Genomic DNA, 12,654 nt, shown 5'->3' with positions numbered 1-12,654 from the left:
TTTGAATCAAGACGGCAAATGCAAATGACGTCACAAAGCCTAATGACATAAATAGCTTTTGACGTCATAACGAGCTGCCTTTAATATTAGGACAATTAAAACTGTGTAACGCCGCTGACAATGAGTTCAGTTTCAACATTTGTTTTTTCAGATGCTGAGAATAATATTACAAAAGTGCAGACGTTTCGGGACTGCTTTCCCTTCATCAGTGGAACGAAATCCGTTGAATGGAGCGCACGTGATCTGTGACATCGAAGCGCGCGCTGAAAGAGTATTTTTTTTTCTTTTGAAAGAAACAAAATAAATTTAATGTTTATGTCGTTAATACGTTTTCAGCAAAATTGTATCCTTTTGAAATCGCGTCAGTGCATTTTAAGACGTATGGAAAAGTGTTCTTTTCAAAAGCCTCAATAAATGGCTGGATTGTGTAAGAGTATGTAATGGATAGCAGGTCATGTTAAATGAGCAACCGAAGGAAAACAATATCTCCCATCACCGTTAGCATTGATACGTGACTGACTTCATGAAAACACCCGCGGAAACCGCCGTAAGAGTTAATGGACATATAGCTGACGGAAATAAAATTTCAGTAAAAGAACAAACTCACAGAAATTGAACGAACATTTACATTGCTAGAAAGAACAAAGTTAACGGATGTTAAGTCGGCTATGTTTAATTTCCTTTTCTTTTGAAATGGGAGGGGAGGTGACCTTAAATTTAACAAGTATAAAATTGCCCAACTCGCAAAATTCGTTAAAATTGGAGTAGCCGCTTTTCCTAAAGGATTCTAGAGAAGTAACTTTCAGATTTTCAGGGATTGTTATGTGAGAGCATATCGTAAGAAAATAAACGGGTCTCACTTGAAAAGTCTCAATCTCGAGCCCAGAGTGTCTCCCGGCTCCGCGGTCCGTCAGCGGTTGGTCAGCGGTAGGGTCGCCGGTACACACTCTGGGAAACTGAAATGTATTTCTCTTTCTCTATTGGCCCTCACAGAACAATAGAAATCAACACGGAAGTCTGAAAATCTTCCCGGAAGTAAACCAAACCGGAAACCCTGGAAAAACATTTTTTTTGTTTTCCATGGTCAAATGTTCAGAAGTATCAGCTTAATTTTGTAAAAACACCTAAGAAATCGTGATATGGCTCTAAATAAATGAAGTATTTTCTAATCCTTCCCTTCTCTTTGAACGTAAAAGATACCATGAATAAAAAAGGACTTCCTTTAAACGTCGATTTTGAACGGAGTTTTTAAACAACAAACGACGGCGTCACCAAGGACAAGGTCGACTGAAAACTCGATTTATAGTTGACTTACAAATCTCGCTAGAACTACTGTTTTCATTCAAATCTCCGTTCCGGTTGAAAAACTGAATATGGCAGACAGTGCACGATTCAAAATAATTACTAATGACGCAGAATTTGAACAAAACGCGTTGTTGTTTTGCTGAAGAAAATGAATTGTACAAAAATTATAACACACGTGTGCACGTGCTAAGTCGCCAAAATGCTAATTACGCCCTTCAACGTCTTTATTAATATCACCGCCATTCAACGAGGAAAAAATTGTTTGCTCGAAAACATGCAACCTATCCTGAAAAGATGCGCTGTCAGCGAGAAGCCTTTCCAATATACAAAAGTCGCCAAACAAAAGTATGCGAAAGTCGCCAAACAAACTTTTTTTATGAACAGAACAATAGCTTGTCTGTGCGCTGTGTATTATGTAAATTTCTTAGCTGTCCTCGGCAAAACAACAACGGACACACGCACGCAGTCTTCACGGACGGAATCGTGGAAGGCTAACAACACCTTTGATTTAAAACAAACATAGCAGAATGCTCAAGAAAGAGACTAAAGGAAATCAAAACACCAGACGCATTTTTGTTAACTCTCTCTTTTGTTAACTGCAGGACGTTATTGTTACTTTTGTTGAATCAATAAACGCCAGTAATACTGTAGTTCAACTTTCTCGATTTACTTCCGTTCTGGGAAATTTACTTCCGCTTGGAACTACGAGCATGCGCAATAAAAAACGGAAGACCAAGGTTCTTCCTGAAATCGACCTGAAATTGATCTGATCGATTCCAGTTTCCCAGAGTCCATCCCCTACCGCTGACCGACTAGATGGACTCTGGGCTCGAGATTGGAAAAGTCTGGGGACGAGCTATCGTAAAGAATAAGCAGTGAATTTGACCAGCGGTTTCATTTCAGGTTCAAAATGGCGGCTCGACGCCCCAGGTCTTACTAAGGTCTTCGAGTAAGAGAACTAAAAAAGGATTTTTCTTTGTAAACTTTCTACTACATTTGTCACTATATCCATTTTTTCTATTTAGGTGATTTCTAGGCTATCAAGAGGGATTCATACGTCTTGCAGGAGGCAATTTTTGATTCCTATGGTGATCGAACAAACGGTAGGGTAACAGTCTGAATTGTCCTTTATAATAATTTTTTCGTATTTTGCTGTCATTTGTGCTGTTTCTTAAGTACCAAACGATTCGCCGTGAAATCTAAGGGTTTTTTTATGGAAATAATGTCAAATTTCTACCGTATATATATTTTTGTAGCCTGTTTATAACCTAATACGCTGGGTCATTTTTTATATGCACCCCTCTCCCTCTAAGTAAGTTATTGCCCGTAAGACACGTTGTGAGAAATTTAACCCCAACTAATCCTTTCCCTGGAAATTTAAGGGTCTTTTCTCGGAAACCCCTCATATATCTCTCTGAACTCAGTCCAATCTTTCCCATCACTTTGGTCTTTTCCAGATATTGGATCCTAAAAAGTCGTCCATGCTGATTATGTAACTTTACAGAGGTCCATCTAGTGTCACTGATGGGCTCAGTTTTGAATTTCCATGCACAAGCAACAACCAAGCAGAGACCTTATTTTTAAAAAGTTACGACATCAGTACAGAAGTGTTCAGGTCAGTGGCGGATCCAGACCTTCAGATAAGGGGGGGGGGGGGGAATCATCCAGACCCTAGAATAAGGGGGGCACACATGAAAACAAATTTTCTCGGCCCTTTGGGTGGGCCTCCCGGGCCCTTCCCCTAGATCTGCCACTGCAGGTTGAGTCTCAGACACCTTTGAAGTTTGGAAAGACCTGAGTGTAAGAGCTGCATGTTAAACCCTCTTATCCTTTCAGCCATGAATCTTTCCCCAGTAGCATGGGGTAGGGCGTGTTTAAAACACGAAATGGCGAAATGATAAGATAAATACACGTAAACTAGTAGTAATCAGAGATTAGTGGAGTGCATTCGACATATAGGTAAAATAGTCCCAAGGTAGGCAGGCATTGGCCGAAAACGATATGGTCGGCCTACTAGTAGTATGCCTTGACGAGATTTAAACTTCCACAAACTTGTGGAAATAGTTTCACTTCGATTTAAAATTCCACAAAGTACTTAAAAAATACAGACATACAGCTGTAATTCACACAATAATCCACTACACACGCACGTAACATTCAATGTACAACGATTTCCCCGTCAAAACGTCGTGTTTCTAGGAACAACAATGAAGAAATGATTTAGAAATGTATTAGTTTATTAGTATTTAGTATAATACACGACCCCACAAGCATTATGCTTTAAACCTTATCGTGTGTAAATAAAGGTGATGATGATGATGAAGCAATTTTGATCCGCATTATACCCACTCTTGGTGCATGTAATTCTAACAATTCAATTGTAGTTTTGTGCACATATAATTGCAGGAAAACACGCTGGTTTAGCTACGAACGAACTCCGTACCAAACTCCGCATCAACTTACTCGATTTCCACTCTTTTAACGACGTTCAGTGGCTGAAGACAACTCTGCTACCTTGGATGATAACCCTCTAATGTTCTCCATGACATTTTTGGCAAAATTACAATTTTGGCCACACGTTTTTAGCCCTTTTTCTCAAGCAAAATAATGTTTTTGAGCTCAGTTTGGGATGCCATCTTGTTTTGCATGAAATCGAGGCCATCTGTGGCTACCAGTTTCCCGGCCGAGATTTGCCTCCTGCAAATATTAAGCTGGGGCGGCCAATCTGGTGTCCATACATCTGCGCGTGCAATGCAGCTCGATTCATTCCACATAACAGTACACAGGCATACCAACTCAAAAGACACAGGACACAAAATCAAAATTAGGCTTGCGCTCTCCTTTGTTTAACGCAATAATATAGTTTGGTTTCCCTTTGAACTTTAAGGCAGTTCTGTCGTTTACATGTCTAGACTGAATTATTTCAAGGGAACATTTCAATGTTCTGGCCCAGGAATATAATGAATACTTGTCACTTATCACCGCAACGCCAAATTGAACGTACAGTATTACTGAAATGTCTCAGCAAACCAGGATATCTTTTTTTTAATTTAGTACTTGCCAAGTTGCCTATCTGGATTCAGTATCTGCACTGCACTACAAAGCTTGCCTTGTATTTAAGAACTGATATAGACATCAAACGTCACTCCGTTTCTGTGCAAAGGACGTCTACCACTTGTATATACCTGCCAACTCTTACGCCTTGGGCGTGAGTCTCACGCCTGCGACTTGAAAACTTCACGCCAACTTCTTCACGCCAACTTCTCACGCCAACTCACGCTTACGAACCAATTTCTCACGCCTGGTCGAAAAATGTAAGTTTTTAAAACCAAAACAGAGACAAGTTCCCAAAAAATGTAAACTCAAACCAATGTGAGAAACAAAAACTCCATGTAAAATGAGTAAATGACAATTATACTTTCTCCAAAACCTCAGAGTTTTAATGAGAAAAGCATTTTGAACAAGGCCACGCACTAGGAGCGGATATGTTCGGAACCTCTTCGGAATACCTCGGACGTCTTCGGGAGGCTTCGGACATTGTCATATCTCTTCGGAAATCCTAACACTCTCAGGATAAAAATCTCACGCCTTTGACCCAGAAAAAGTTGGCAGGTACCTGGTATATGTTTACTGTTGTTTTAATCTGGTTTAAAACATTGAATTCGAGCTTGCAAGTCTTAAACAAGGCCTCAATCAGGCTTTCTATAAAAACTTGTTTCTGTCAAAGTTGTAAGAGGGTTGTTTTTTTTTAAAAAAAAGGGGTTTAAAAAATGGGAAGGGGGGGGGAAAAAAAAAAAAAAAAAAAAAAAAATTTGGCGGTAAAATTTTTTTATTTAAGAAAGATTGCAAATTTTAAAAAAAACCCAACAAAGGGCCCATTTCATTTACGCTTTATTCTTTTCGGATCACACAGGCCGCTGCCTTTTTTCAGTTGTCCTCGCTGTTGTCTGCGTCCCCTCCGGGCTGTCTTCTCGCTCGCCGCGGGGGCGTGGTGCGGGTGTCGTGCGTCGTCGCTCGCTGTTCGGCTCTCTCTCTTCTGGTGCGCGTGGGGCATTCGTGGCCACGCGTTCTGTCCTGCTCACTCGCGCCGCGGGGTGGATGTCTGGCATGTGTCTCTCTGGCCTTGGCGGCCATCTGGTGTGTCGCCCTGTCTTGTCTCTTCCCCACGGGGTGTGACCTCAACCAATAAACCACTGTAAAAACTGACGTCTCATTTCGTGTGTTAGTTCATTGAAGTTTTGATTTTGAAAGACAAACAGATGTTTTAGTTATTTTAGTTTATGACAGATGAATGGGTTTCCTAAACACACACGTAACTGATAAAACGTCAAGTGATTTTGCTTTTCAAAACCTCAGTATCTATAAAATAAACAAATTACACCACGGAAAACGCTTTGTACGATTCACTTGTTGAGTTGTATCAGAAAATGGACTCGTTCGCTACGCTCAATTGTTCATTTTCTGATACTACTCAACTCGTGAATAAAAATCGTATGCACGCATTTTCCATGGAGTAATCTCTATATCTACAAACTACAGTACAAAATTCTACCTGAATGCCCTAAAGTAGCATTTCTGTGCTCTGAAAGTCTAGATTTACAGTGATACTTTGGGGAGTCTCAGGGGGGGTACTCCGGCTTGTAAGTGACGGGGATGATCGAAGGATTTTTTTGGGTTTGAAATTTTTGATTCGGGGATTTTTTTGGGTTGGAGAATTTGGCAAGTATTTTTTTGGTAACTTGATTAAAATAGGGGATTTTTTGGGGTATTAAAAACGAACTAAAGTGCCTTGACGGGGCCTTGGCATATTTATGGTATGATGAATAAACACACAACAGCGTTCAATTTTTTATGATTTTCTTTGTGTTGTATTATTGCCCCTCCTGGCAATTTAGGGGTAATTTGACAAGGGATTTTTTGGGGGGTTATTTTTGGTCCAGGGATTTTTTTGGGTAATGTCGGAAGACTAAGGGATTTTTTTGGGCCTGAGGTTTGCCTCCATTCGATCATCCCTGTCATTTACAGGCCGGAGTACCCCCCTGGGTGGGGGGTATCTTCCTGGCCCCTGTGGTTTGTTATTTGCTAACCATTATAGACTCGAAAACACCTACTCTTTAGTTGCAAATAAAGTCAACCACTGCCAATCACGCTAACAAACAGTCACATCGATAGAAAGTCTGCATTCACTGCAATTATGCGAGTGCTACTTGATATGTTATTTCTATTATTATCACTTTAAACTGCAATTTTGCCCATATATATATTTTAATTTGGGAAGGGGAGGTGGGGGTCAGTGTGGTCTTAAAAGAATAGGATTATGACCTGGGCAGGGTAAAAAAATGAAAGAGGACCTGGGTGGTCCTTATATAGTACAGAAACTGTCTGTCATATCCCATCAGCCTCCTCTACCTCATAAAAAATGAACAGCCCCTGAAACATGCCTACATTTCTTATTTCGCACGTTAAAAAATCATTACAAATACTTAAAATACTAATTTTGTTCTGGATCATCTTCTTAATAGCGTAATGTACATGTATGCATGAAACTTTAGTAGTTAGAAAAGAGGAATTCAGAAACTCAAAGTAATCTCATAATATTACAGGAGGCAGTGCTACTAGCTATTAGGATTCAAGTGTTGGGCAGAGCTTTAGTTAGAACCAGTATCTGCTCAAGCTCTGTTGTGAATAGTGAGCCAAAATTAATGCTGCTTCCTAAAAAATTGGCACTTGTTTTCTTTGAAGACATAGCATATTTACTTTGTTTTTCCCAGAAAGTTGTTTTATATTCAAGCATGCACATGTGTACAATGCAAACGGACAAAGCAAATTATTTGCACCTGATGTTTAATGCTGCCAAGATATTTTTGCAATTTCAGCCAAATTTCTCAACTGATGTGTCAAGTTACTGAGAACTATCTTGGTAATGTGAAATATCAAGGCCGGTGATCATTTGTAAAAACTCACTTCTGCCAGACCACTAGCCATTATCACTGCTTTTCCCTTTCCCTTTAGCATGGTTAATAGAGAAAAATGGTTATTATACCCTACAAACAATTATGGAGCAAACAAGATGCAAATATGTATTTTGGAATGTCTATGATTGTGCACAATCTGTTTGTGCATAGTCAAGGCTTAAAAATGTGAACTAGACAAAGAACTTAATGAAAGCTTTATTGCCATTCTGCCTTATTCACTGTGTTCTTTGTAACCATTGATGATTGCTACAGTACTCACTCTGTTGCCCGGCACCAATATGTCATACTTCCAAGTCCTCTCACAAAGGCAGCTTCTCCCTTCCCTGCCACACAAGGGCAGCTACCTACAATGTACAATACACATCTTGTAATTTTACAGATGGCAATTTTGACTTTTTCAGGGTAGTTGTGAAGAGCCCTCAACAAACAGCTTTTTTTAAGTCCATAAAATCGCTGTTGTTTAGTGTGATATAGTGTGATATAATTGCTACCCTTAGGAGGAAAGAAAAGGAAAAAAATTCTTGTGTTTGAAACCAGCAAAACTAATAAACATGCCAGAGTGTGCAAACATGATACAACAATTTACACAACTCCACTGAGGCTAAAATCATATCTAATCTATGCGACTCATAAATAAAAATGTATGAATAAATAAATAAAAAAGCAATTGAATAAATAAATAAATTGTCCTGACTAACTTATACAGCGGAAACCTGGTAACTTGAACGCTGAAGGGAAACAAAAAACAACTTGAGTTAGCTGGGGTTCAAACAAATTATATTTTACTGATTTTTCAGCCCTTCAGTATACAGTACAGTGCAAATTAATTTTTCTCATCAGAAACTGTAACATGGTTATGCATTCTTATGATAAGATCTGGAAATGACATGTTCATTGCACTCGTTAAAATCAAATTATTGTTGTGTTAATTTTAGTGTTCAAATTTGATTACAGAACAAGAATAGCTAATGGGATATTTCATTGGGCATCCATGGCTAGTTGCAGGAACAGAATTAGAGTAAAATGGGTAATTTTTGATCAATAGAAACAAAATTTAGTTTGAGTTTGTAGGCAATTTGAGTTAACCAAGTTTGAGTTAACCGAGTAAAAATGACTGAACAGTGGGGTCAAATCCAAAGGAAATGAGACTATTAGAGTTAGCGGGGAGTTCAAGTTGTCCGAGTTCAAGTCACCAGGGATTTTCTGTACTTTTAAAAAAGCTTGTAGATAAATAAAAAATAATTAAATATTATCAATTAGTAAAAAGAGCCCTGATGACTTTTCCATCAAGGAAAGGCATTTTAAAGCATGCTGCTTGGTTGCTGTTGGGGCATTAAAGTTGCTTCAAAGTGAAAAGTTGAATTTTGCTTTATTTATACATGTATATTTACCCCCGGTATTTGCTTTTTCTTTGTTCGTTTGTTCGTTATTTTTTTGGTAATTAAATTCATTTTTATCTATTTATAAAAAAGATAATTTGTTAAAAAACAAATATAGGTAGCAGTGTGTCTCTAGGTTGTAGGGGTTTAAAACTAACCTTTGCTGAGATTGAACATTGGTGAGAATTGTTCGCATAATACATATTGTTGTTATCTCGCATTACTTTAGATGTTGTGTAACAGATGTGTCAATTATTGGTTTAAATACTGTTGGGATCAGAACTTTGTTAAACATGGTGCGGACTTGGTTATATGCTCCATATTTCATTGTCTTTCACATTGCTACCAGTACTGTGCACATGGCCCAAGTTTATAACAAAAAAATGTTGCTAAAAGGAAGTACCAACCGACATTAATTTTTGTTTGCTGTATTAACAGGGTTGCAATCAGTTCTTAGGGTACCCACCATAAAAGTTGCTTGAACATGTGACTTGTTTCTCCTTTGTCAAATGCTACAAACAGTGAATGAATCTAGGCTGCTCCTTCGTATTCAAAGTTTCCATATGGACATTTTAGTTTCTGGCTGAAGAACTTCGATGATTTCAAAACCTTTATGCACTCATCTGATAGGGTAATCAACTATTTCGATTTTGGTTTTAATAGCTTTATCTTTATAGTTTATCAACTGTACGTACAAGTGCAAAAACTGATTGATTGACCCCAAAAGAACATTTCCTTAGTAGTTGTCTTGTTTGCTGAATTCTTTTTTGCCATTACTATCTTCATTGATTATGGCTTACAAAAAAAGGTCTCCAGCAAGAAAAAAAGAAAATGAAAATTATGTATATTGCTTAGGAAAAACAACTTATCAGAAAAAAATTCAACGTTTTACTGTTGCATTGTATGCAAAATTTATGACGCAACGCGAACGTTAACACCTTTAAAGGTAAAATGCAAATTAGGTTTAGGATTAGCCAGAATTTACAATCTGGTGGTTTTGCAATTTTTTTTGTCACTTACTATTTACAGTACAGTATGGGGCCCAGTTCTCGTAAACTTGTATTTCTTACCTCAGAAGAACCGCAGGAACTTGAAATTTCGCCCAGAGCTAACTATATTATTCAGCTTTTTGTTGCAAAGCTATCGATCGGTCAATAGTTAATTTGCACGAGCAATACGTAATGCATGTTCAATTCCTGAAGACTGAAGACGATAACAAAAATCTTGGGTCAAACGGTCTACTGGGAAGAGCAGTATCCTGGGGGGGGGGGGGGGATAAGGGGAAAAATTAAAATTTGAAATGAACTACAGCAGTGTTGATCGACGCTATTTATTTTAATATTTAGCATAAAATCGAAACTATAACAATACGAATGCATCCGAAAAGCAACAAGTTTATTTTTTTCACAATCTTCCCTTTTTTGTTCTGTAGGAGAGAAAAGGGAAACTATAGGGACTTAAATGGGGTGGGGGGACTTACACTCGGATTTCTAGCGGTAGATGGGCCCATAACCGGGGGAGCTTAAAAGGAGGTTTTTACGCAAAACTAAAAACAAACCTGATGCTAAATCTCCATTGCTCTTTTCTTAGGAATACACAGTAGTCAAGCATCACTCTTGACAGCAAAGTTCACTAAATAACAACAAGATGCATTGCAAAGATGTGGAGTGAAACGTGCCAGTTAATATGAAAGGAAATGTTCTTCGACATGAGGTGGCAAGACAGATTGCACATGAGTGCAAGCATTGTGGCCGGTTCTTTAGCTACTTATCGGCTTGCAAACGACATGAACAAAAACACACTGGAATGAAGCCATATAGTTGTAAGCATTGTAACAAGTGCTTTGGCCAACCATCAGACTGCAAGATACATGAGCGAACACATACAGGAGTGAAGCCGTATATGTGCAAGTATTGTGACAAGTGCTTTAGCCAATCATCAAATTGCAAGGTACATGAGCGAACACATACAGGAGTAAAGCCATACAAATGCAAGCATTGTGACAAGTGCTTTACCAACTTAGGCGATTGCAAGAAACATGAACGAACCCATACCGGCGTTAGACCATTTAAATGCAAGCACTGTAAGAACTTCTTCAGCACTTCATCAAGTTGTAGGAGACATGAACAAGCACATATTGGAGTAAAGCCATATGCATGCAAACATTGCAACAAGAGCTTTAGCGACTTAGCAGATTGTAAGGAACATGAACGAATACATACAGGTGTGAGACCTTATGCCTGTAAGCATTGTAATAAGTGCTTTAGCCAATCGTCAAATTGCAGAAGGCATGAACGAACACACACAGGAGTGAAGCCATATACATGCAAGCATTGTAATAAGTGCTTTGGCCAATCAGCACATTGCAAAATACACGAACGAACGCACACGGGGGTGAAGCCATATGCATGCAAGCATTGCAAAAAGTGCTTCAGCGACTTATCAAATTGCAAAATACATGAACGAATACATACAGGAGTGAAGCCGTATACATGCAAGCATTGTGGTAAATCATTTACCCAATCGTCGGACTGCAAGGCTCATGAAAAGAAACGCGTGTGCGAAAAGTCTTTAAAACGAAAGCTGTATGGTAAGAGCCATAAACAAGAAAGACGTCTTCGACAAGCAACTCACTGTGGCAAAAGTTCCCGTTTGTTGTCTTTGTTGACTAAAGAAAATTCAAGCCAAGTTGAAAGCCTCACCTGTTGGATTTGTCAGGAGGAATTTAGCAGTAAGGCAGATATCGTGCAACATTACGATGAACATATGAGAGAAGCAATGCTCACGTAACTGATATTTTTAGCTACTGTACAAAGCCGGTTAATGATCTTTTTTACTTTAAGTAAGTGTCGTTTGTTAGATAGGGAGAAAAGTAAACAGGCATAATGATATTGGTGGACAAAAATATGTTTACTTTCTTTTTTCTACCTTCAGGGGCAGAACTTAACTACAAGAGAACATAAGTCTCAGATATTTTCGTTTTTTGCAATTGCCATAACCGCTGACGTGATTAACCGCCTTTTGACTTGAAAATTATATATTCTCGTGTTAAATAATTCTTGATCATTATGTTATATTCTGGGGCTCGTTTTGTCTGTTTTTTTTTTTTTGCCAATGTGTACTGCGGTCACATCTAGGCTACTAACTATACCTAAGACAGCGATAACTATAGTTAGCTATTTCGGTAATGTGACCGCTTCTCTGTTGACCCTAGTTGAACTATAATTAGAAAATTTACGCCTCGCTGATCCAAAACAATACAAACTAACTATAGTTACATCCAAGCAGGGTTCATGGGCTAGTCTTAAGTTTACAAACGAAAAACCAATCAGAATGTGACAAATTCTTTTCGCACGTGTGAGATGAACATAAATATGCAAAAGAAAGCGTAAAGGGAAGGAGAAAAAGAAAAACAACATGCTAGGAAATTATACATATCACCAACGTTAGCAAAAATAAAGCTTGAATTCTACGGCGTCTAACATCCTTCCTTCATTTTATTTTCTTCAACGCCGGTTGCCGTGGAAAAATAGAAAAAAATGAAGGAACAACTAGACACAGATATACAACAAGGGCTGTCATGAACTTATTAAAATTTGAAATTATTCAAAAGCTAATCAGAACTAACTGTAGGTAACGAAGAAACCATTTCTTGTAAATCACCCAGGTCTAAACTACGCGCATGACAAGATTAAAAGTCAGTCTGAGTTTTTAAACGCTCACTGACAAGTCTGTTATTACGAGGAACAGAAGAAAGACTTAAACATCTCAATATAATGGGGCAAGGGTAAGTAACAGCTCTTCGTCCGCCAGTCAATACACGCAGAACCCCAAAGGAAATAATTAATCTTATTTGAAATAGCCTTTGCTAACATAATGGCTGCGGTCACATCTACTAACTTTAGTTAGTCTCAAGTTACGTGACGTCATACCTAACTATAGTTAGGTAGTGCTTTCGGTCGTCTTTGCCGTCACACCAATGCAGTTTAACGGTG

At 38.5% G+C, this 12,654-nt stretch overlaps 1 protein-coding gene across 3 annotated transcripts; it reads left to right on the top strand.

Moving 5' to 3' along the window:
- The first annotated feature begins 2,180 nt into the window (after positions 1-2,180).
- LOC144638022 (uncharacterized) lies at positions 2,181-12,381 on the top strand. Of its 3 annotated transcripts, XM_078497123.1 has the most exons (4): positions 2,181-2,254; positions 2,331-2,408; positions 2,763-2,920; positions 10,250-12,381. In XM_078497123.1, the coding sequence occupies exon 4, from the start codon at positions 10,346-10,348 to the stop codon at positions 11,447-11,449; it is 1,104 nt and encodes a 367-aa protein (XP_078353249.1). In that variant the 5' UTR covers positions 2,181-2,254; positions 2,331-2,408; positions 2,763-2,920; positions 10,250-10,345; the 3' UTR covers positions 11,450-12,381. The 3 variants fall into 3 exon arrangements, with proteins under 3 accessions (XP_078353249.1, XP_078353250.1, XP_078353252.1); XM_078497124.1 differs by lacking the exon at positions 2,763-2,920 and having other exon boundaries at positions 2,186-2,254; XM_078497126.1 differs by lacking the exons at positions 2,181-2,254; positions 2,331-2,408; positions 2,763-2,920 and adding an exon at positions 8,778-9,290.
- The last annotated feature ends 273 nt before the right edge of the window (positions 12,382-12,654 follow it).

This window comes from Oculina patagonica, chromosome 14, assembly GCF_052425735.1.
Source record: "Oculina patagonica isolate OP01 chromosome 14, crgOcupat, whole genome shotgun sequence".
NCBI lineage: Eukaryota > Metazoa > Cnidaria > Anthozoa > Scleractinia > Oculinidae > Oculina > Oculina patagonica.
This window is presented reverse-complemented; position numbering and strand designations above follow the sequence as displayed.

Bases quoted from the DNA above. Each gene is read 5' to 3' on its own strand.
- LOC144638022 (XM_078497123.1), top strand. From the start codon at position 10,346: ATGAAAGGAAATGTTCTTCGACATGAGGTGGCAAGACAGATTGCACAT.